General features: G+C 37.4%; 1 protein-coding gene across 1 annotated transcript in view; it reads left to right on the top strand.

Annotated features, from left to right (window-relative positions):
- Positions 1-3,996: 3,996 nt before the first annotated feature.
- hs2st1b (heparan sulfate 2-O-sulfotransferase 1b) overlaps positions 3,997-20,648 on the top strand; it is a 51,347-nt gene continuing 34,695 nt past the window's right edge. The window contains exon 1 of the mRNA XM_043242737.1: positions 3,997-4,437. Coding sequence (XP_043098672.1) covers positions 4,314-4,437 — 124 coding nt within the window. The 5' untranslated portion in view covers positions 3,997-4,313. The remainder of the gene's footprint in view (positions 4,438-20,648) is intronic.

Below are 20,648 nucleotides of genomic sequence, written 5' to 3'. Positions count from 1 at the left end.
ATTGAATTGAAAACTTGAATTTACAAAAACAATACAGAAACTGCCATGCAATGATGCAATGGAACACATGATGGCGCCACAAATCCTATATGTATATATATATATATGTATATATATATATATATATATATATATATATATATATATATATATATATACAAATACAAGATAAATTATTATTAAAAATTATTATTAAAATTACAATGCTGTCCTATTTCACTGTTTCAAGTCTTAGCATGCTTTCCCAAAACATGCAATAAACTTGTATTTAAATTACTGTGTTATGGACCACTGTATGTTTAATGGTTTTAAATCAATAGGCTAGCAGCAACAGTTATAAACAAAGCAGTTTATGATTGTGCAAGAACGGACAAACACTGCTATATAAATCAACTTCACGTGTCACTCATCAATTAATTTCTGTACATTTTACAGATTCTCTGTAAGAGATGTTTAAATCTCATCGGTGCTCTCTGCTTGACTGCTCTGGCCACTTCTGAGGAGCAAGTTCATCCTTCACTGTCTGTTTAATGAGGTGCTTGACTTGCCTGAAGTGACTCTCTCCCCAGCTCTGTTCTCACACAGTCCTAACAGCTTCACTGTCGGTAGTGCCTCCTTTTCACAACAATCCATCAGCCTGGGATTCTGTTTCCTATGAGCTCAGAGTCAAAGTAACGGGGAACGCAAAAATGCATAGGGGGAGAAAAGAGGTGGCCGTCACACGGTGAAGTACGGCTTTATATCGGTTAGGTGAGTCAAAAGCATCAGTGCTTGTTTTCTCAAACAGCGACTGGCTGTCATTTTATTAGGAATTATATCCCCAAAACAAAGGAATCAGATTATAGCTGTTAAAAAACTGGCATATAATACATCTAAAAAGGCATATAATACATTGTGTCCTGCTTACATTAGTGATGTATGAACCTGAGGTCGTTTTGATTACATCACTTGTCATAAAATAAGCTCCTATAAAATATTTCCCACGGGCTCTCTCTTATGCAAAACACTTTTAATAGAAAAAGCCATATACTGAACTTTTCTCTTTTTTCCAGTGCTATTAATAAATCAGCATTTAGGCCAAAGCATTTATTATTAATTACTAGTTTTGAGTTATAGTACAAGAGGTTAATAAAGGATGTCTGGGCACGATTAATGCATTGTTAATTAGCTGCTAATACGAGTATTCTCACTGCCTTAACAGATGCCTTGCTGCTGATTAGTGTTGTAATCCTTTTAAGGTTGCCTCCTCTGCGCCTTATAGTTTCACTCCTTTCTCCGCGAGTAATGTTTTTAACCGCAGACCTCCGATTTCCCACAGTGAATGAGAGACGATGTCATTTAACTCACAAGAGGAGAAAATATTAGAAAATAGCACTTCATACTTTAAGTCAGTTACACAGAAGCTTAACAATACAAGGTGACGGCGAGCAATGGATCGCAAATAATCTCATGAGAATGTATCGACCTTGTATTGTATCGGCTCCACTGCATGGAAAGACTACTGAAGAAACATTTGGTTGTAAAGAATATTGTCTTGCAGTCTGCTTTATCAAAAGCAATTATTCTACAAATTCATATAAGCATCTCATTTTTCTATTTATTTACTTTCTTAAGACATTACCCGGAAGGAAAAGAGGTTTCACCCTTCGCTGGTTATTTCTGCATGCTGTGTTGTGAAGATAATTAAACCTTTAGAATTTAAATAGGGGTTTTTCTCCACTGCCGCAGGGGTAATTCTTTATAATGAGACATTTGAAAGCGCTTAAATGTATTTTAAAACAAATGCAACAATTAGTGAAAAAGCGCACGTTAAAATGGGCGAAGCAAATCAGCGACTCGAAGAGCAAGCGGATAAAACAGCATTCGTCTGCTCTGCCGTCACGAAGGCCTAGAGTCTCTGCTTTTTCGGTTAAACTGTAAGCAGGAAAAAAGAAAGTCCGGAAAAAGCCTTCTTATTAAGCAGATTGCAATGAAAAAGAAAAAAACGTCAGACAGGGCTAAAATGAAGCCGTTCCAAACTTTTTTTTTTTTTGAAAAAATGTAAATGAGAAAGCATTTGTCTTTCATGGTGTTTGGAAATAAAAATGAATATAAAATTGCCAAAATGCATTAAATAACTTTGGGTGATTCAGAAGCTGTTCTTATCAGCACTGAGCACTGAGGGAAGCGGTATTGATTTTTTTTGGAAACGGCGGGTTGTGGTGGATTAAGAGAGGTTCAAGGAGCTGCGCGCATTTCATAGTTTCACACAGTAAATAAGTAATGCTCAAAAATGTGCTTCTTTCAACGGGGACCGATCATTTATCCCTGAATGAAGCCACGTGGAAAAAAAAAATCTATATTCATCTGCTTGCGTCATTGGAAAGTCTAAAGCTTTGTGTCTGCGGGTCGGTCTGTTTGAGACGTACCGGCTCTCTTTGTTATCTTCTAACATTGACCTGAGACACAAAGAATTGCGAGCACTTGAATGAAGCACTGAATGCGTCTCACTTTATGAAACCGCGGTCCAATAAACTCGATAGATTCACTGAACTCTGTTCGAACATAAGTGACTTTCGAGCACGTAATAGCTTACGTAGGCCTGTGCAACCAGTGGGTATATATTCTTTCTAAGATGCATCACAGTCTGAACATATAGGCGCAAAAATCTATTGGCTGTTTCAATATGCATCATATACTACAGTTTGTGCAGTATATACTATTGCCAGTGCCGCAGAAAGATGAGAGTCGTACATACAGTACATGATGATACGGCTCTACACCTGCTGTGTGACAGACGGTAAGAGGAGTTATTTTAAGCTGAAGCCAAATCCAGATGATATGATTGGTGGCAATTTCACGCACTGTTGGATTCCTCCATGCCTCTATATGTGCTGTGAGTTGGCAACACTTGGCACAGCAGATACAGTTGGTTTTATACGCGTCTATACATGATTCCAGTGGTGGAATGTTTGAAATATCAAGCATAAATCCACAGGTAAGAATTATTAATAAAAAGACAAACAAAAAAAATAAACTGCAATCATTTTTATGTAGCTATATAAATCTTCAGGGAGTTTCATAGAGAACTTATATTAAAATGTTTGGCAACTGATGTAGACTGTGCCCCAAACTGTCTGCAATATCAACAATTTAATTAAAAAGTTCATGTTAATCTTAAAACACACACACACACACACACACACACACACACACACACACACACACACACACACACACACACACACATAACATGACTAGAAAATATATTAGCCATTTTTACAACAAATACTCAGAGGCATTAATAATATTTTTTTCAAACGAAGTAAATGTTTTATGTAAATCTGTATTTAATAATTACAAATATAAATCTGTGTAATTACAAATAAATCACTGAACTTGACAGTGAGTTTCACAGGAACGTACATGCCCCAAAAGATTCAAATAACACCCAGTAAAAATATATATAATATATAATAGTGATTCACAAGAAACAGAAAACACCGTCACGGCAATACACTAAAACAATGCAAAAAATTCTATAAACAGCATAATATGTACATAAACGTGGAGCTTCTTGTGTCTGGATGCATCATTCTCCAGAACACAGGTTGTTCCTTGTGATCATGAACATTGGCCTGCTTGACATTAATCTAATTCTGATAAAACTCAAATGCGTTGCCTTGTACCGATAACTACAGTGAAACGTAATTATTCGACAAAATACTTTAAATTGTACAGTTACAGTTTTTGCCTGTTCACGGTGGGGAAAAAGGGGTAGTCTGCCGCTATCCGATGCATTGCACTTTTTGTTTTTTTTACAATAAAACTCAGCCTCAGACTCCGGCCCTGTATTTAACTCGTGAACATTAACAAGGCAAGGTGCGCTTGTGGCAATCCCGAGGAGATCCAGCAACGCCAGCCAAGTCTATCACCGAGTGCGACGTCGATCTCCGACCCGATAGATGGCGCTTTAAGCTCCGTCCTTTTCCGCTCGCTGCGTCGGAGTCCGCGGAGGAATAAAATCCCAGCGTTGAGTGACGCAGGAGAGCAGTGGACGCTCGGAGCCGCGCTGATGTGCAACAACTATAAGAGACCGAGAGTCAGGCGTCCCCGGTCTTAACAGAGCACCACCTTCAGCCAGCAGATGAGCGTCTGAAATGCCTTTGCTCGCGCTGATGTATTCGGTTACAACATCCGTAACTTTACTGTGTTCTCTACGCTTAAACGAGATCATCTGTCCGGAGTCGATATTACTGCTCCAGTAACGGATCGATCCGAGCTTCTCGTTCACATTTTACGGCATGACATGTAGATAATCATCCGGTACTTTGATGGGGCTCCTGAGGATCATGATGCCACCCAAGTTCCAGCTGCTGGCTGTTATGGCGTTTGGAGTGGCGATGCTGTTTATCGAGAACCAGATTCAGAAGCTGGAAGAGTCTCGGGCAAAGCTGGGTAAGACTGCGGTTCTGTGTTAAACATCAGCGAGCTGCCCGCCTTCCCCAGAAAGCCTTTTTTTGGACCTCGCGCACGTTCGGTTCTTAATAGGATCGGTTGAAACGCGCCTGCGGACAGAAACGCTCTTTAGGTGGGCAGCTCACAGGGTTTGAGGTGGTCTGCTGCTGTTGTTTTTTTTTTTTTTTTTTTGCAACACCGTTGCGAGACGTTAGGAAGGAGAGTGATGTAAGACCACCGAATCTGCGTTCAACTTATAAGTAATCAGCTAATAGTTCACCCGCAAATGGAAATTAGATTCTGTAGTTTCCTTCATGCCAGTCCAGACTTGATCGACTCGTCATGCGTCTCTTCTGTGTAACACGACAAAGGAGAGATTTAGAAGAATGCTGCTGCGGTGCGTTGACATGGATAGTAAGTGGAATCACCAGTGATATAAAATAAAAATAGTCCTCATGCATTATGCTTCATGTCATCTGAAGCCATCTGATAGGTTTGTGTGGGACAGACTGATATTTTATTTATAATCTTCACCTCTATAATAGAGTCAAACCATAATAGTGCAGTGATGTCTACATACTGTTTCAGCATCCCTATTTCACACACACATATATTATAATATATATATATATATATATATATATATATATATATATATATATATATATATATATATATATATATATATATTATTTTTTTTTTTTTATTAAAAATCTTTAAGCAGTTATATATACACCATGAACAGCTGCAAGGTGAGTCACAATATTACAAGCGTTTGATTTAAAGCAAAAATAAAGTATTTTAAAGCTATTGTTTAAAATAACGTATATACAAAATGTTTTTATTTTCAACATCTGTCTCAGTGGAGTAACGGCGAAAAACTAGCTTTTCGGTGAATCGTGATATCAGTTTTGTTTTGTTTCCAGGAGACTTGGAATATAAGTCTTGACTTTTGTACTTCTGAATGCGTTCTGTTGAGGTTTGACGAGTTTTTGTCATTGATAAGAAAAGACGTGCTTCAAAATGTGAGGATAGGTAATGACATCGTTTTTATTTTTGGGTAAACGGTCCTTTTATTTGTAATAACAACAATAAAAAAAAACTAGAAAAGTTATTTTAATGGAATAAATACAGCACTCGGTACTTAACACATTCAAACTCTTTCGCTGATCCGATTTTACTCGCCAATCTGCTTTTGTTTTTAATCAGCTTACACGTTTATACTCGCCATAACGCTTAGTGTGTGAGACAGGTGAGAGGTTATTAGACACATAACAGCCTTTAGCTGAAGTGAACTCTACGAATGCTGATTGGAGCTCTGTCTTGTCTTTCTTGTCTTGAGCTTATGAATGTTATAGCCTCCTAAAGGTTGCCTCGAGTTGGTCCTCATCCTGGAAGTTTTTGAACAGCTCAGGATGGAGTCTGCATGATTTGCGTCATGACCATGCGGCCTGAGATCCATCAAGCTCATGCTTTAACTTTGCAAAGCAAATCTGTGTTTGGTTCACACCTAAGATGACTCGCATTTGCCATTCTTTTACTGTGACTGCTGTATATTAGAAAATACAGTAGAAGGCCAATAAAAGCGTGCATTGTGGCTTAGAAATAGTTGGACCAAGTAGATGCAAACATTCTTTCATTGGTGAACTATTTCTGTTTGACTGTATCGCTGTTTCTTGCATGGATCGTTTTAATGTCCGAAGCTTTCTGTGTGTGTCCTAAATGGTGCAAAAATAATTGATCTGCCGTACAAGCCGTACACCTGCAGCGAATGTGCCTTGTGAGCCGGATGAAACTGGTGTGTTTTCACACGCGTCCTCCGGCGACCCATGACCGTTTTCTGCAGTCTAGGTGCGTTCACACATCGGCGCAGCAGAACGGCTGAAAAGAGTCCATTTATTTAATCTGACACTAAAAAGGTGGGTAGGAGTCGAGTTACAGGTATGCGGAAGTCATTGAAGATTTAGAGAGGGGAAGCTTCATTTAGACGTTTCTCGAAGCGGTTTATGCTGCGTAGTTGTGCAGAGATGTATGAAAATATCTATTTATGCAAGTAAGCAAATAAATAAATGCATGTTTTTTATAATAAAGAATCCCGGAGGCTTGAAAACATCTGGATGCGTTGTTGCGGAATAACCTGATTACTTGCTCTCGAAATAAACAATGCACGCATATATAGGCATAATGGAATCCCATCAAAGCCAATGGCATGACAGGCGGCATTTCCATATAGTGGCACCTTTAAAATAAATGAATAAACATGCCACTCTCAGTTACCGGTGCAAACGATGGCGTCGTATTTAGCATTGAGCCCAGTTTTTGCATTATGGATGAGGAAAATATTAATCATAAGACCATGAAGTGGAGAGTTAATTAAATTGAAAGCAACGCTGCCGTTCTAACCCCGTGATGGACGTTTGTTGAGGCTTAGGATGCCAGGGCTGACAGAGGAGTGAAATCTGATTTGCCCTGTGCAGGCTTTGAATTTATAGACTCCGCACTATGCTTATTAGGTTGTCTCACATGACATGGTTCATTAGAAGATGGAAAACCCTTAGCTTTGCCTCCCACTCCACTAAGTTACAAGCATCACTGTCAAGCTATAAATCTGGTGTTCAGCCACTGCCAACAGGCCCCTTATTGGTTTTTTTTTTTTTTTTTTCTTATGCCATAGATTATACAACATCAGTTTATTCTCATTCCACTACCAGCTGTGCAGCTCACAAAGAGAAATAAGCAGAAGCCTGCATGCAGTGTGACAAGAATAGCTCCGCTTTAAAGAGCCCACGTTGCCCGTCGTAAAAATTCTCCTAATGTTGCGCTTTTGGCAGAGAGATGAAAGACTTGAATATCTGAAATCAATTTGATGCCAATGATACGGGGCATAATCACTTGGATATGCCGAGCGAATAGTTCACCAGATTGTTAAAAATGCATTTGGAGGTGCGGAGCAGCAGGCATGGTGTATAAAATAGATGTTATTGAAAGAAACGAATCGTTTGATTCAGCAAGACCGCATTAAATTGATCGAAAGTCGGTTGATCGAGAGATACTATATAACGAATGCTGTTTGTTTCAACTTTGAAATTGTTTGGTTTGATGTGGGAATGCTTGAGGGCGAGTCATTTTTTTTTCTTTTTGGTGAACTCTCACTTTATTATGTATTTATTAGTTATTATGGGTCATTTCAGAATGAGTTCTTTTTCCTTACTTTTGCAGTAATGTTCGGTGACGCCGGTGGCCGGTATGCTCACTTGACCTTTTTAAGAAGATTTTCTTTGTACTTTTTATCAAGCCAAGCTTTAATTATACAGGTTTGTATTGCCGATAGAAAACACTTTTCACTTAACAGCTGGCATTTTGTCAAAAGGTCTCTTTCCGCAGTGATAGCAGTTAACTTTTAACAGACAGCAGAATTGGATGTCCTTGTTAGCAGGTGATTCATTCCCATGTCAGCTACTGGAATCTCTTTCAGGACTGAGGTGGACACAGTTGCTGTCCGTGTGCCCGGGGTGACTGGCTGGTAGCGGAGCTCTCTAAATTGGAGACCTTGCTCTGATGACTTTTAAATGGAGTGATTTATTCTGTTTGTCATCACGGCAGCACCTCTCAGCTGTTTTTTTTTTTTTTTCATGTCATACTCATAGAATTGGAAATGGGCCCCGTGATGTCTGACTAGATGCAGTTTTTTTCTTTTTGTCTGGCTTGGTTTTCTGTCTTGTGTACAGACTCTTGCAACACCTTGTCTTTGGATTCAAGAGGTGTCATTATGTGATTTGATGGGAAACTATGCATTAGTTGCATTTGCTTTTCGATTAAGTTAAAATGTGTAGTCTGTTATGTAACTATTATCTTTTAAAAAAAGTTACTTTGTTTTCCCATAGCCCTTAACGTGTTGAGTTTTATTCTTGGTGTACATAGGCCTATACCATTTGTTGGAATAATTGCACTGAAATTTTGGTCGCCAAAAATGGCATTTTTGGGGGTTTTTTTGCCGAAAGAGAAAAACATGCTTCTGCTCGTATAGCAGCCTAACGCTTATGTTTAAAGTCTGCTCAAAAGACAAAACTCAGAAAGCAGAGTCCGCTCAGATAGCTCACCGACAGGCCTATACTTGTTCCTGTTTTCATGGAAAAGGATTAAAATAACGCATTGCGATTTAATATTAAGGTAGCAATAAGCTTCCGTTAGTTAATGCGTTAAATAACTTGAACAATGCATTTATTACAGTATTTAGTAATCTGTCTTAATGATAGTACAGTTGTTCACGGTTAGTTCATGTTCATTCAGAGTGCATTCACTAGGGGTTGATCGTTGTGTTTTCCAGGGCCGATACCGATTATTACAGATCAAATGCACCGATTAATAATAACGAGCTCTGACAAGAACTTTCTACCAGGTTGCGGTGCAGGAAGCAGAGCCATTTTGGAAGTGAGTGACACATTTCTTTAGCATGGCAGTCACATCTATCACAGCTCTTTGGCTGGCCGAACCATCATTCACCACCAACTGCAATGAATGTGCTGTGCAGCAAAGGTTGGGAATATCAGCAAGCCTCAAGCTTTTCACTATGTTTGCACCATTGTGAAGGACAAAACTGTATGGTCTTTATTAATTTTCCATTACTTCATGTGCAGGAATGTGTCTTTGATGTACTCCCCAGTATGGGATCCGTGCATTACTCTTGTGTTTAAAACGCACTGTCTTCTGTTCCATTCGTTCTCAATGAACTGGTATGTTAGGCTCGTCGTTGACTCTGTTGATACTGACCAGAAGTCTGTTGGAAAGGAGAGCGAGCAGCCAGCTTTTCCTGGCCGGACCAAGGTTTTTATCTTACTTACAACCCATTCGTAGATCACTGGCAGCTTCTCAGTACGATAACACTTCTCACTTTAGTGCATATCGTGGTTCTGCCACAACCACGAGTCCTTTAAAGATCGTCAGAGACAGCAGTGAATGGTTGTTTGTCAGTAATTCTCATTTCTGTGATCAGTTTGTCCATTTTTTTTGCTTCTGACATTCGTGTCATGTATTGTAGGCTGAAATGCGGATGTTGTCACTTGCTCGCTTCTTTGTGCAGATTTATGAGAGCACAGGTGTGAAGTAATGACCTTGGCCTATGTGGCACTACACATTTCCATTAGTTTATATTTACAGTACAGCGCAAATGAAGACATAAATACATTTATCTTTTACTCAAAGGAGTTATTTTTTGACATGAGTTTAATAATACAGTTAAACCATGGAGGAAATGGCATATTGTGTGATAATTCTCAACAAAACGTTTAATAATTGTAGTACTAGTACATATTCTACTGCGCCGCAGTAATATTCTCACTTTTATTTTGAGGGGTTCTGTAGCCTATGTATACGATATGGCGATAGTTTTACTCAAATGAAACGGTCAAATGCTCATGAAGTGACTTTGAGAGCAGTTCTGGGGATGTTGTTATATTTAAATAGCCTGTTTGTTGCTTAATGTTTATAGAGACTAGTCCATAGCACGACTGAAGTAAATTTAGGTGCGTCGACCCAACCTGGACTGACTCATCCAAACTTTGACCAATTCTGTTCGCATTATACAGTAAATTCCATTTATATGACTGGATTCTGCATCGCAGAAATCATTGATTTAACATTAAGGTACAACTTGGAGGATTGTGATTTCCTGCGACACAAGCCACGTCTGCGAATGACTTCCTTTTGAGAGACGGCTGTTCACTGCCGCAGCTCCTCTGTTCGAGTGCCTTCAGCCTTTGAGTTGATTAGTCAGACTCGTGACTCCCAACCAATCAGATACGTGGTGGGCGGAGACAGCTGCGTCGGAGCCGAATTCAAATGATTTTATTAGCAAATCGGTTTTAGAAATAACCAATACAATAATCATAACCATCCTTAATATCTGCGCCAGTAATCGGTCGACCCTTAGCATTAACTTGTAACAATCATAACTGTTTATTTTAATAATGCATTGACGAATGTTACGATTAATATTAATCCAATAAGTGAATTATCTCATCATGTTAAATATAGTAGTTAACTAATGAACCCTATTGTAGAGTGTTTATTAATATAACTGTTATCAAAATTAATATACATTCTGTCCAATTTAGTTTTTTTGGCTCTTTATTCAGTATCCATTAAAATTTATAAATAAAAAGTTTTACAAAATTACTTTTGTTTTAATAAAATAACAAATAATCATTGTTTTTTAGATATTATTTTTGGTAGTTTTTCGCATTATTTGAAAGTTCTGTTTCTCTTTTCATGATGTCCAAAAACCCACTATGACAGAATCTCCACGCAGCAGTCTTTGTTTGTGTGTGTTCTAGCTGGAAATCTGTTCCATACAGCTTTTCACATATTGCTTACAGGCATCTTCCAAGAAATATAATACATACAGGGGTCAACTCCATTTCCTAGAGATTATCCTGCAAGCCGCTGGCACTCCATTGCCATGGGAACTGCTAAATTGGTTGAGAAGTTACCTGCACTTTGTTCACCTGCACACAAGCAATTATGTTTCTGTAAGTGCCTACCTGAACCTGATATCACTTAAAATGATTCAGAGATCCTGCCAGGGAGAGGGTGCATCTTTTTGGTATAGATGTATTCATCTGTTGGGATACAATTTGTCTTTACAGTCGCCATAATGTTAATTGACCCATTAAAAAAAAAAAAAAAAAAAAAAACAGCATCTCAAAAAAAACAGTATCTCAAAAATAATCTTGCTGTTTAGCCACGTAATTGCAAAGGAAGAGTTTCAAAATTATAACACTCTCTAACTTTAAGAGAATAATCATCTACATCAAAGAAGGATCTATATATATATATATATATATATATATATATATATATATATATATATATATATATATATTTTTTTGTAGTTATATATATTCTCATAGTTGTCATTCTCATGGTTATTTTCTTGGTGTGTCTGGGTCTTAATGTATACTCTGAATATATATCTAGAACTTTTGACATTGAAAAATGAGTTTATGTTGGAATAACATTTTGTAGTTTATAGAGGCATAGACTGAATAAGTTTTAGTGTGTTATTGATTCTATGACCCACTTTCCTAGTTTCCTTTACACATTTTACTCTCATACAAGTTATATTTTTTTTCCAGACCTGTATGTTTTGCTCGGGTGCTGTTATTTGTTCATGAACATATATTTAAAAACTAAATATAATGTTAAAGTAACTCAAATGAATGCCTGTTTTATTTTGAATTCATTTAGACACAGTAGTATAGAACTTTTATATTAGCCATGTATTGGTCATCTACCACAAACTAGTTATTGACAGTATTGTATTGGTGCATCCTTTGTTATATTCGTTATGTTTGTTTATATATGAAATTGGTAGAAATTAAACGAGTCTCAAGAACAACTTTGTTCCTGTTGTTTGAGTCTTTTATTGTAGTATCAATTTTATTTTTATCCACTGCTAAACCTCATGTGAAAAACTAAATGTGGATGGCTTATTTGCATTGAGTACTACTTGAACGGCTTCGAAAAGAGACTTTTTTTTTTTTTTTTTTTTTGTCCTTTTTGAAGCATCAAAGTTTTGGGTGTTCAGACTATCAGTCGAGGGACAGAAATCTCTCAGGTTTAATTAAGAAAAAATCTTCATTTGTGTTTCAAAGATGAATGAAGGTCTTATGGGTTTGGAACAATGTTAAGGCTGGGTAATTGGATTTTTGGGTGAACTAACCCTTTCGGCGTCCTCCGTTTATAACAGTGGTCACAGGCATACATTTAAAAGGCTTTCGGTGTCTTCCGAGGCCTTGGAAGAGTAGATCGCATGCAATGAATATTCAGTTCGCATTTTTTGGCTTGGACGGAGCATGTAGGATAAAAGGTCACTTTCTAATTTTTGTATTATGCCGTCTGCCAATATGTGCCCCCCTCTCCTCCCCACCTCTTTCTGAATAGAAATCCCTTTTGAAAGAAGTGGGTTGTAGCCACTCAGAGACCAAATCTGAAAGCAGGAAACCCATAGAGCCCAGTGTGGGAACAGCTGAATAGATTTTCCAACTCGCTTCCCTCTCTGCTCCTCCCCTTTATCCAAAGAGCGGAATGCCTCTTGTTCTGTAGTGGATTCCCTGCTCAACCTGCGGGTCTCCTTGGCAAAGCTGTGTTTACTGAGGGTAGAGAGCTAAAAAGGGAATGGATGATTGACAGCTGCCTCTCATTTTACTGTGAACTCTAGTCTATTGTTCCACAGAGACTTCGCCTCAGCTTTATCACAAAGACTGCAGCTCCGAGGGAAAAAAACTTTTCTGGGCCATTCCAAGGAAACGTGCACCTTTTTTGTTTTTTGGAATTGGTTTTCTGCTTCCAGTGTACTTGATTTTTTTTCATATGCGAGCATAACAAAGAGATATCTTTTTTTCTTCATATTGGTATTTGCGAAAAAAGATGTTTTGCATTATGAAACTTGGGGTTAAACCAAAAGATGTTAAACTCTTCAATAATGCATCGCATTGAAATGTTGCCTGGCAACTGTAAACTACCTACAGTCACAATGTGTTTGCACCAGGCTCTTCAGAACTTAATGGCTCTCATTATATTCAACTGAGCTGTCTACACTGGAAGTGCACATCTTTGACAGTTTGCAGGGTACGCCGTAGATCTCTGCTTGCTGTCAGAATTTTAGCTACAGGATGGCTCGCGTTATTTAAATGGTTCTTTTAAATGCGTTATCTAAATGTTTCTTTGCACAACCATGGGGCAAACTATTATTAAATGGTAAATTTGTGCTTAAGGTGGACAGTTGGTTGAGGATGATGGGAACCTCCACTTTGTTGACTGACATTTATAATGTGCGAAGATGCAAAAGTGGTTAAATTGGATCCATGTCGAAAGATGCCTTCGATAAATAAACGTAATGAGATCCAAGCGATGATCTGTATCTCAAACGCGCGAGCATGCTTTTATAATGTTCTGTTATTCGTTTGGCCAAGCTCCAGCTGATCACACACGCGGTAAAATAGAAAAGTGTGGCAATGTGAAAGTCAGCTTTCGGTTCTCCTTTGTGTCTTGTTGCACCTGAATACACAGAAATATGTCAAATTGTCTGTTTTGATGAGAATTAATATAAACACACTTGGTTATGGGTTCAGTAGATGTAAACGCATACTTGAAAGAATGAAGAGGATTATAATGCATTATAAGTTGTTATAAAGAATGCATAGGCCTGTATAATCATTGTTTAATATGATTACCTAGGCCTTCATATGACGATTATATATTTGTTCTTCAGCGATCTTGTGTTCTTGTTCTATGTCATGATTTCATACCATCAAAGTTCCGTTCCAGTTCTCAAGAATACAAGTTCAGAGGACGCACGCAAGTTCCCGAATGTGTTCTTGATATCGAGGATGCATCAAGTGTAGAAAGGATCGAACCATTAGAAATCCCAGAAGACACTGCGGTTGGCCGGTGTAAAAAAACCTGTAAGCTTTAAACTCGCTCATTTAACGTTTTGTTTTGCTCAATTTTAATGAAGTTTTAAGCCCGTTCTCTGCGTTTTTGAAATTGAGAAACAACCCACATTCTTGTTTTTATTTAATTTTAAGATAAATTGAAACGTGTTGGGTGTCATAGCAATTATATTTTTCTCTCTCTCTATATATAATGCATTACAATTAAATTAACTCCATTAGATTTCAGTCGATTAAATTACTTATATTTTCTTATATTTTAGTCAACTAAGACGAGCCCAAATCTACAACCATTCAGATGACTAAAACTAAATGACAAGACTATGACTGAAAATAATTTTCTTTTCTTAGGTTTATGTTTGGCATTGCATTTACCCAGACTTTAAGAAAACTTGAGCGCCCCATTTTTAAAACTCATTAGAGCCATTCAAATAATACCACGGTTACAAATACAAAACTGGGTCTGAAAAATTATCAAATGTGTAGAAATTTGAATAGTTCATGCCCTATTTTGCATTTGTGTTCGTGGTATTTGAACCGAATATATTCACTCCCTTTGTTTAATTGTGCCCTAGAGGTCTTGCTTTTAGATTAATCGAATCGATGACGAATAGGGTTGTGTCGATAGACGATAGCATTGTGCATCAACGACAGTCAGAGATATTGACAGTACCAGATGTCTTTGTGGATTAGTTTTTATTAATGTTTAAAACTTGAGCCTCATCACAGTAGGGCACGCTGTCCTAATAGAGACGTATCACTGCTGTGTCCAAATATACGAGTTAGCTGTTTTAAATTTAACATGATAATGCCGTGTTTCAGCGATCTCACAGTCTGGCAATATGGCGGTTATGACAAGTGATCATATCGCCCAACCCTAGCGACAAATAACCCGGTCTGCCTGGATCATTGCCTCAACTCCTCAACACCAGAGGTTTCACCTGCAACCTAAAGATTTTATTTATTTATTTTTTTCCATTCTTGCACTGCGTATGTTTTCCTGCGGCCCAGAGTTTCATTTAATACAATCTTTTAAACCTTTTCACAGCTGCAGTCCACTTATCAGCTCCCATAAGGAAATTCTGAGTCTCTTTCAGGGCTGAAATTAATTATCCTTAATATCGCTAAATGAGAATAGCTGAATATTAATAGCAGCAGTGCTGACCCAAGAATAGCGCTCGCCCGAGATCATTCATTTCCATTCTCGTCTCGCTCAGCCGTCCTGGTGCCCCGTGCCAGAGGCTCTTTTAATGTGTGGCTATGTTCTTGCAAACGTCCACTTCTCCGTCACTGCCCACACATCACTCCAGCCGCCCTCTCACGTCTGCAGCCTCACACGGTCCACTGATCACGCTTCTGTTGTCGGAGGAGAGCAAGTGGACCGTACACACATGTAGTAATGGACAATCGGAGGATTCTAGTAGTAATGCTGAACCTGTCATTTGGGTCTGCGTCAGGATGGTGGTTTTTAGGCCCAACATAATTAAAAATGTATTACCATGAGATAGGCTGAATAGGGAAATGGACAGTTTGTACTTTTTTTAATTGTATTTAAAAAATTTGTAAGTTGATAGATTTTTTTTTTAACTTTATGAAATAAGTAAAAAATGTTTTGTCAATAGCTTGTTTCTTCAGAGAAGAACTTGACTGAAATCATTCAGAAGTATATTTTTATGCCTGTTTTTTAATGATTGATGGGGAAAACCAAGATCTTAGTATTTCCACCAGCATTTATACAATGTATGTAAAGATATTTATAAAACAATTTTCGGCTAATGCTTTGAAGCACATCAAGGAATGATGTGACCCGAATAATTTACTCAGATGATTGATTGTTACCTTCCAGAGCTATCTGATGCTTCGCTCCTAGACAGAAGGCATCTGCTGCCGATTGCTAGCAAAAATGAAGTTCATCAGAGCGTTTTGTTTGCATGCTCTAAACCACAAGTACATTTATTACATTAATATTAGAGCCATGCTTGCTTCGCCAGTGGCTACACCTTTCATTTGCATTTTGTCCTAGTTTTCAGGAAGTCATGATTTTAGGACTTTTTTGCTACTAGTTTATGATTTGCTCTAAATTTATGGTTTTATTTTTCCATTCGGAATAAACAGTCCGCTAAATACAGTTTCCGTCATATTAAAATTTTATATATATATATATATATATATATATATATATATATATATATATATATATATATATAAAATATATATATATATATATATATATATATATATATATTTCAATGTGTGTATGTGTTTGGGAAAAAAAAAAAAATATATATATATATATATATATATATATATATATATATATATATATATATATATATATATATATATATATATATATAAAGCTTGTTTTTTCAGCTTTCAGGTGATGTAAAAATCTCAATTTTACAAAATTGACCCTTATGATTGGTTTTGTGGTCCAAGGTCACATATGACAAATCCTATTTAACCGAAGCCTTCCTCCAATTTTCACTGAGATTGCTGGTGGGCACCTCCAAGGCCTTGTCCACGCTCACACAGTTTTGTTTGAAAACGCATCTTGTCCTTTCAGTTTCGACCTTCCATCCACACCAAGAACACAGTTTTTGTGGAGGAAAATGTTTACGTTGAAAAAATGCTGTTTCTCATTGTAGTCTGTACTGTGAAAACTGAGGCTTTAGAAAACGATGAAGCATGTTTAGTAATGTGATGCATATTGTAGCGATAGATCTCCGTTTGCACTGTTTAACATACCGTGCTATTCACGTCCACAATACAATTGGTACTGATGTTACTTTGTACACTGTTCATATCACAGTCCAGCAAAGAGAAACTGCTGTTTGAGGCAGAACATGAGAATACTTATGTATTAGATCAGACATACAGTCATGAGTGAATGCAACCTCTACCTGTCTCTAACATTTAAGGGAGTATTTTAAAATGAAAGCACTCTTTTCAAAGTCATTCATACAGAGGCCTCTAAACTTCCTACTAATTTTTGACAACTGTAACCCTCCAAAAATGTTGTTGTAATCATCTTCCTGGTTACTGTTCTTTACTTTTGATCATTGTTTCCACAAAATAAGAGTGGTACTCTTAAAAGTAGTTACTTAAAAGGTTCTTCACATTCTTTCAATAGAAAAAAAAACATTTTTATAATCTGAAGAACCTTCTTTCGCCACAAAGAACCTTTTGTGAAACAGGTTCTAGAGATGTTAAAGGTTCTTCATTAAAACCATTTAGACAAAAAGAAGAAACCTTCATTTGCTGTGGCTACAGCAAATATTTCTTTACATTTTGAGCGATGAAGATTAGCAATATTTCAGAAAAAGCAATTAAGTATTTCTAGATTGTTCTCTATTTTTGGATTTCCAACAAAGAAGAATCCAGTTTCAGTATTGCTTTTATTTATTTTTTTCTTTCTATTTAGTGCCTCTTTCTTTTTCTGGAAGCACGCGAGCGTCACGTCAAACTTTTGTACCAAACATTGGTGTTAATACGAACCGGAAACGTAAAAATGCATTGTGTCATGTACAAGCATCGGTGAACAATTCAGTTTTTTTCCCAATTTTGTGATTGATAGACTTCTTACTTCCAGGATTTGAATATAAATCTCAGCCATTTTTTTTTACAGACATCATATCAGCAATCCCACAGAAAAGCCGATGCGACCGCTACTGTGTAACAGCTGTCTGTTGTGAGAGGTATTGATCTGGCAGCGAGAGAGAGAGACGATCTCAAACCTAAACTCCTTCCCGGAGCCAGTCTGTGAAGAATTTCTCACTTTGGCTGGTGCTGTAACTTCTACACACGGCGAGGAGAGGGTGAAAGTTGTTGTGCTGAATCATTACGGCAGAAGGATCGTCATGAATTATTCATCAGACTCTCACACCTGAATGCCGCCTTGGCACAGAAAGGGAAGTCTGGCCGCTATCTTCACTCTTCTCAAGCGTTTGTGTAATCCAAGTAAACTATTGATGGCTTTTTGACAGTATTTTTTTTTTTTTTTTATCTATCAATAGTAACTGTGAAAGGCTCATATTCTGAAGGACTGCATTAGGGAAACCTGATGATAAGTCTTGTGACTTTGATGTGACTTTCATCTCCTCCAGCTTTATGTGGATGGCTTCATCTCTACATGCTGAGATCAAAGTGAGATCCTTCATGCCCTTCATCTTAAATTCTGCCCTACGAAGAACACTCTGGATTTCATATTTTGACTTTTTTTTTTTTGCTGAGTATCGAGGCCACGTGTGGGTCAAGGTTGTGAACACTAGTTAATCAGGATCGGCTGCTGGACCTATTGGTTAGAATGATGAAAACAAACACGGATGTGGTTCAGTTGCATGAATTTCATCATAATTCTGTTAATAATAATAATATATTTTCATCCAGCTAGTCGCAACTGCTGTTTCTGTGGCACACCACGCAGATAATTGGTCCAGGCGGCTTGGTTTTGCTACACTTCTAGAGTAAACCTGTTTTTTTCACCAATTAGAGGTAAGAAATAAGGAAATATTATTATAGTGGAGTGATGTATCAGTGGTGGCATATTTAGTTTTTATTTACTCTAGTGAAACATGCGGTGTTTGGCATTTATGTAGTTCACAAAGCAGTTTGAGAATTACTTATTTGTGTATTTTTATTTTGTTTAGAAATTTTGGCTTTCTCTAGCACATTACTATCCTATATAGTTTCATTGTGTTCTAACACAATCTTCGGCAGTTTGTGAACTATTTTAAATGTTGCTCAGTTTTTTTTTTTTTTTTTGTTTGTTTTTGCAAATATTTATTATATATTATATATCATTTTTCAGGCAAATTTCTTATACCTCACTGACATTTATAAGTTAATGCCTGTTGTTTTCAAATTTGAGTTTTTATGATATTTTATACAACAGTTGAAATTTAGAAATTCTAATGGTACTGAATTTATTGCATATTAACTTTGACTGAAACTACTTCTAATTCCTCTTAATGTGTAGAAAGTAGGCCAGGGATCTCTGACCCTGCTCCTGGAGTGCGAACTTCCTGCAGACTTAAGTTCTTATACTGCTTCAATACACATTTGTCTTTTCTTTTTCTTTTAAGAACCCTGAAGACGTTGATTAGAAGGTGCAGGTGAGGGTTGGAGACCCTGAACTGGACAGTAGAGTGTGTAGTGCGTAGTGTGACAGTATGTAGTACACAGTGTGTAGAACACACATTTAAGAAGCGATACAGATATTTTTATCCAAACTGGAAATAATGAGTAGATCCACTAGTGTTGGACTGGAAAGTGTTCCTGCAAAGTCTAAACCCTGCAGTGTCTTCTTCCTTCATATAAAACCTGTGCAATTAGTTTTTCACACAGCCTCTATGAGGTCTGCAACACTGCCTAGGTGTCACACTGTACAGCATCCATTAGCATGATGTTCACACTCTCGCGTGTGTCAGAATCTGATAACCAACAGAAATAATAACCAGCTCAGGTCATGGTGTTCCTCGAATAAGCCACTGTTGGAAGAACACGCCTTGTTTGTTTGTTTTGAGACTTTGAGACTTATCCATCTACAAGCTTTTGAGACAAGTTGCTGCTATCAACATAGCACTGTTTAGCCCCAACCCTAATTAAAAAACACACCTCAAGCAGCTAATCAAGGTCTTCAGGATTACTTGAAACTTAAGGACAGGTGTTTTAAAGCTGGTTGGAGCTGTACTTTGTTGGACAGTCTGACACAAGCTCTATAATTAGGGTCTTTAACTCTAGATATGGAGTTATACTTTTGCTCTAGTGACTTATTGATCTAGCCAAGTCTTATTTTTTCAATACTTTGATGTCACCAAATGTGCCAGATCTTCAACAGATGCTCATGCTGTTAATGTGATAGGGAGTCCTGCTTGTGACATTTCTTGATCCTGCTCCCCTACTATCCTTCTCATCATTTCTTGCTCTGTCTTGAAACAATTGCAAATGACTGAATGTCGCTTCACCCAGTTTATTACAATATGAATTAGGGGTGTGTCATATTGTACCGTCCATGATGATACCAGTACAATTTTTGCTTTGCGTGTCTTCCGTGAGAAGAGGAAGGGTTGGTTGTTGCTGGTTAATAGCCTACTATATGATGATTAAAATAGTGAAATGGCCTTAAACAAATACACAGCCAAACGTTATACTTTCATGAACTGCCGGCTGTTAGAACAGCATTGCACGAGCTCGCTGCGCCAGCGTTCACAGTCCACACTGTAAGAAAAATCTGCGCTCGTCAGTCGCTCAGCAACTTTCGTTTTTTTTTTCAACAATGCATGTAACAATGCGATACGTGCATCCTACCAAGTTAATAATGAGAATAATTTATAAAACTGCTGCTGTCAACAACAAAAAAAAAGCACAAAAGAAAAAAATAATAATCGCAACGATAATTGCAACGGCTCCGTTTAGACTTATTTTAATATTCACACACTGTTCTAATTTGGATCTATAATCTTCTCTAATGTTTTGAAAGACTTTCCTTCTGCTCAGCAGGGCTGCAAGATCTCAAGAAGGGGGTCTTAATTGTTCTTTGTTGGTATCTCTGCTAGAATGTTAATGTTCAGCGCCGAATAAGTATTTTTAAATGGTCTTGTATTGGTGTATAATTTGTAAAAAAATAATAATTTATTCCATGTAGTGTCCATTTCTTTTATTCAGCATTCAATATTGGAGGCATCCAAGTTATTTGACACATTTTAACTTTTTTTTTTTTTTTTTTTTTTTTTTTTGTGAGAAGTTACCAATTACAAT

Source organism: Puntigrus tetrazona, chromosome 6 (assembly GCF_018831695.1).
Source record: "Puntigrus tetrazona isolate hp1 chromosome 6, ASM1883169v1, whole genome shotgun sequence".
In the NCBI taxonomy this organism is placed as follows: domain Eukaryota; kingdom Metazoa; phylum Chordata; class Actinopteri; order Cypriniformes; family Cyprinidae; genus Puntigrus; species Puntigrus tetrazona.
This window is presented reverse-complemented; position numbering and strand designations above follow the sequence as displayed.